Genomic DNA, 5,000 nt, shown 5'->3' with positions numbered 1-5,000 from the left:
CGCACGCACGCACGCACAAACACGCATGCACGCACGCACAAACACGCACACACACACACGCATGCACAAACACACACACAGGCACACACAAACACACACACACGCACACACAAACATGCACACACACGAACGCGCACACACACACAAACACATACGCATGCGCACACACACAAACACGCACATACACGCAGACACACACATGCATGCACGCACACAGACACGCAAATATGAATACATATTAGTTGTTGCATAACTAATCTTTTTCTTAGTCAAGGTGGCTTGGAATCAAAAGCAAGTTAGGAGCCACACATCCACAAGACTGATGCATCATATTCACAAGGATCACACATATGAGACCAGTTGTATAGTGCACAATACAAAGCTAATACAACATACCGAACCACTGATGCAATGCAGTTATACACTCACACACACACACAGACACATGCCTGTACCTACACAGTCACAACCCTTATGTTATAGGCACTTGACCACACACACATCACTCACACGGTCACACTTACACACCACTTGAGCCATTTTGAACGGATCAGCATGTTCAAGGCTATTAACGAGCTATCAAGTTTCCAATTTAAATGTGTGAATAGGCAGTAATCATATTCAAGCTCATTGAGATTCAGCTAAGAGCCATGGTTGCTGCGCGCACAACTGCAGTGGGGGAGAGAGAGAGAGAGCGAGAGAGAGAGAGAGAGAGAGAGAGAGAGAGAGAGAGAGAGAGAGAGAGAGAGAGACGGAGAGAGAGAGAGAGCGACAGAGAGAGGGAGAAAGACAGAGACAGAGAGAGAGAGAGAGTTCCCCTGGCTTCTCTTGATCGTTCCTATATATTCCTTTTGTTGCCGGCCTTGCCATCTGTCTGCCAATCTTCCCCCTCTTTAACCAATTTCCCTCTCTTTTCCTCTAATCTTTTTGATGTCTCCACTTTTTCTGTGGGCTGCAGCTTTTACAAAAGTTCACAGAGAGGTTCTTCAATTATAATCTACTGGGTCTGAAAACGAGGTGCTAAGAATAAGAGTTAAGAATACCAGCGAGAGATGGACAGAGAGACTCAGACAGAGAATCTGAAGGAGAGAGAGACAGACACAGAGAGAGAGAGAGAGAGAGAGAGAGAGAGAGAGAGAGAGAGAGAGAGAGAGAGAGAGAGAGAGCGAGAGAGCGAGGAGAGAAAGCGCGAACGCAAGAGAGAGAGAGGGTGGAAGTATTAACTTTGAGATTGAAAAGTTACATTGCTCATTTTATATGCAAAGTGCATCCGAGAGAAAGACACTAAAGGAACAAACTGAGAAACAAGACACATTCATCCACGTTTTCCACCCATCCAACGCAGCCGTCCGTCCGTCCGTCCATCCATCCATCCATCCATCCATCCATCCATCCGATGGTCGGCTGTACCGTGCGTGGACCCGCCCGCCCTGCCCTGCTGCCCTCTAGAGCGCTCACGTCGTAGCCGTTGTTGCGGATGCCCCTGCGCGAGCGCTCCCGCAGCAGCAGCAGGTCCATCTCCGTCTCCAGCGGGCTGGAGCTGCTCAGGGACTGCCGGCTCCAGTAGGCCGGCTCGCGCTGGGAGTACCTGTGGGCACAGGGCGGGGGGGACGGGGGGGGGGACGACGACACGTCCAGCGTTCAGCTACGCTGCTGCCGCCGTCCACCTCCGTGGGAGGGGCTACAACAGAGCCATGCCACCACGGCCCAACCCGGCGGTCGTCGTAACGCTGAGTTTGTTTCATTCGTAACCCCCGTGTTTGTCCTACGATGGGGTCCCTGGGTTAGGGCCTGTAGAGGAGGCTGCTGTCATCCATGTTTGAATGATCATAACGCCAGCGTTCTCAGTGCAATGATTAAAAAGTGTTCAACATATTATATGATTGATATTATTCATGATATATATATATATTCGAGTAGTATTTTGCACGAGGGCTTAGTGCAAAATACTACTTGAATATATTTTAAGCACATACTGGATCAATATTGCATATTGACTAGGCAATATTGATCCAGTATTTCAATTCAAACACACACTTTGCATGTCTACACAGATACACACTCTCGCACACACACGCAAAACGCACAAACACGCAAACACTCGCACACCAACACACAGACAATCACACATACACACACACACACACACACACACACACACTTCTGTTGTGGCTTCTTCTCCATCGGTGTCTTGTTCTCCATCTTCGCCCGCCACCCACCACACACGAGCCCCACGCCGAGTCTAGCACCAGTGAGCTAACAGTGTCACCATCACACATTGCGAGGATGATCAGGCGTGTTACCATGGTGATGCCATCCAAAATGTGCTCGCAACTTATTCTTTTAACTTTCAGTTTTTCCAGAGACCCCTATGAACCTCTGCATACTAAATAAACCATTGCTGTCGGCTTTCGTAAGATAAAATGCGTCTCTGCTATATTATACGGAAGAATTTATTTTTTGGAAAAAATCGGGTGACCCCGCCGAAATCACCTCGGGAGAACGGAGAACAGCCAGGCCGAACACGACCTCCGACCCTGGAACGCCAGGAACCTTACCCTTTATGGCATCCGGCAAAGGAGGCCCGTTTCTCCTCCGCCGTCATCGGCTCCTTGAGCCCGTTGTCGTGGCGACCGCGCCGGGCGTCCCGTTGGCCGTGGGCGTGGCTGCCGCTGCCGGAGAGCGAGAACTCCCCGTAGCCCTTCCTCCGGGCCTTCTGACGGAGCTTGTTCCTGTAGTGCTCGATGTCAGACTTCTGCTTCAGCCCGCTGTGGTTGGACTGCAACACACACACACACACACACACACACACGCATGAGCACGCATGCACACACACAGACAGACACACACACACTTGCAGATGTAAACACAGACGCACACACACACAGAGACGTAAACCCACAGGCACACACGCACGCACGCACACATGCATGCATGCACGAACACGCGCACGCACGCATGCAAACGTAGCCACACACGCACGCGTAAACACAGACGCACACACACACGCGTATGTGTACACGGCCGTAGGAAGCATCATTGAGGCGTGTGGAGCAGACCATGATGTGGCCCTGGGGGATGTCTCCTACCACATGTCCCGATACAACCTCAGTCTGCTGTAGCCGCCCATGGAAGGCCTTGTCGAACCCAATATTAAGGGCTGATACCTGAGACAGTACGCGTGCACGTTCATGCGGCTCGGAACAATTTTGTGTCGTCGGCAGCATTTTGATGAAACCTTTCACTCAAAGGTTTTATTCTTGTGGGGGGTACCAAAATAGAATTTCTTAAAGTGTGGGGGGGGGGGGGGGGGGGGGGGAAATGTCCCTAGTAGGCATGGCGGCAGCATGAGGCACATCAATGCTTCGCAGGGATTATGCAAACGAGATTCATCCGAAGGTTTAGGAAAAAACAGAAGCAAACTTTGAAGCCGAAGGAGACTACACACCCCAGCACAATCCCAGCGTCACATATGCTAATGTCAGCGCTTATAATCTCTGGTATGCGAGGTTGACAAATTGCTTCACATTTAATCTTCAAAGAAAACACCTAGAGCTAATTCTGGCTGTGTGTGTGTGTGTGTGTGTGTGTGTGTGTGTGTGTGTGTGTGTGTGTGTGTGTGTGTGTGTGTGTGTGTGTGTGTGTGTGTGTGTGTGTGTGTGTGTGTGTGTGTGTGTCTGTGTGTGTGTGTCTGTGTGTGTGTGATTTATTTAGCACATAATAAGTAGACATACACACTATGTATACATGTCTCAAAAGGACGTCCAAGCCTTTGTCACTGCGAGGGACTCACGGCTCTCACACGGAGCTCTCACAGGACTTGGTCTATCCTCATGTCCCCCTCCCATACTCTCCTTACAATCATTAGCATCAACTATGATTACGTTTATCATTATCATTTTCTGTCATTTATCATTTTTATAGGAAACATGGTCGAATGACACGTAATGAGACGTCAAGAAACAAACAATGAAATATTAACAGTCTTAACAAAAAATAAACATCACATCGGGTGGTACCCCTCCCCCCCCCCCCTGGGGTCCTGACCCGACCGGGCCTCGGTGGAGCTCACCTCCCCGTTGACGACCACCGAGTCCTGGCTGTGGGAGGAGGAGGAGGGATAGGAGTATGTGGGCTGAGCCGTCATGGGCTTGATGGTGATCAGACGCAGCGAGCCGGAGTGGTCCTCGTAAGGATCTGTAGGGGGGGGGGGGGGTGGGGGGGGAATCACAGGTAGGGACAAACCCGTTATCCTCACTCACTCACATCAGTCTCGGAGGGACAATTAAGTGAGTTTGTTTGTGCGTTTGTGTGTTTGAGTGTATGTGTGTGTGTACGTGCGTTTTGCGTGCAGGTTTAAGTGTTTGTGTGTGTGCCTGTTTAAGTGTATGTGTTTTTTTTGTGTGTTTAAGTGTGTGTGTATGTTTGTGTGTGTGCATCAATATGTGTGTGCGACTGTGCGTGTTTAATTGTGTGTGCGTGTGCTTCTGCTGGGAAGAGCGGAGAGACAGCGACAGCGAGAGAGCGAGAACGAGAGCGAGAGAGAGGGAGAGGGAGAGCGAGAGAGAGGGAGAGGGAGAGCGAGAGCGAGAGCGAGAAAGAGAGATAGGGAGAGGGAGAGGGAGAGAGCGAGAGCGAGAGAGAGCATGAATGTGTGTGGAGCTGTGATTGTGGTCCTGGTGTCGCTGACTCATTGCCTGGCTGATATCACATGGCAGAGCGCCTCATTGAAGACTTTAATGGCTTCTGGTTAGCTCCCCACTGAGCCATGCTGCTGGCGCTCACAAAAAGAACACAACGCAGAGCTGGAGCTGTTCCCTCTCATGCCTAACTAGTCCTTTGCAGAGTGTTGGTCAGGTTAACTAGTCCTTTGTGCAGTCTTTGTCAGGTTAACTAGTCCTTTGAACCATTATTGTAAATTTGACCATGTAATCGTATCGTCACATCAGGTAAGTTACAAAAGTAGGATAGTGGATAGAGTTGGATGGACTTAAAAAAAG

At 50.0% G+C, this 5,000-nt stretch overlaps 1 protein-coding gene across 1 annotated transcript in view; it reads right to left on the bottom strand.

Annotated features, from left to right (window-relative positions):
* The window catches only part of kiaa1549la (KIAA1549-like a), a 65,903-nt gene that overhangs the window by 8,664 nt on the left and 52,239 nt on the right, over window positions 1-5,000 (bottom strand). The window contains 3 exon segments of the mRNA XM_060061549.1: window positions 1,459-1,588; window positions 2,559-2,779; window positions 4,073-4,253. Of these exon segments, the coding sequence (XP_059917532.1) occupies window positions 1,459-1,588; window positions 2,559-2,779; window positions 4,073-4,253 (532 nt within the window).

This window comes from Gadus macrocephalus, chromosome 9 (assembly GCF_031168955.1).
Source record: "Gadus macrocephalus chromosome 9, ASM3116895v1".
NCBI lineage: Eukaryota > Metazoa > Chordata > Actinopteri > Gadiformes > Gadidae > Gadus > Gadus macrocephalus.
This window is presented reverse-complemented; position numbering and strand designations above follow the sequence as displayed.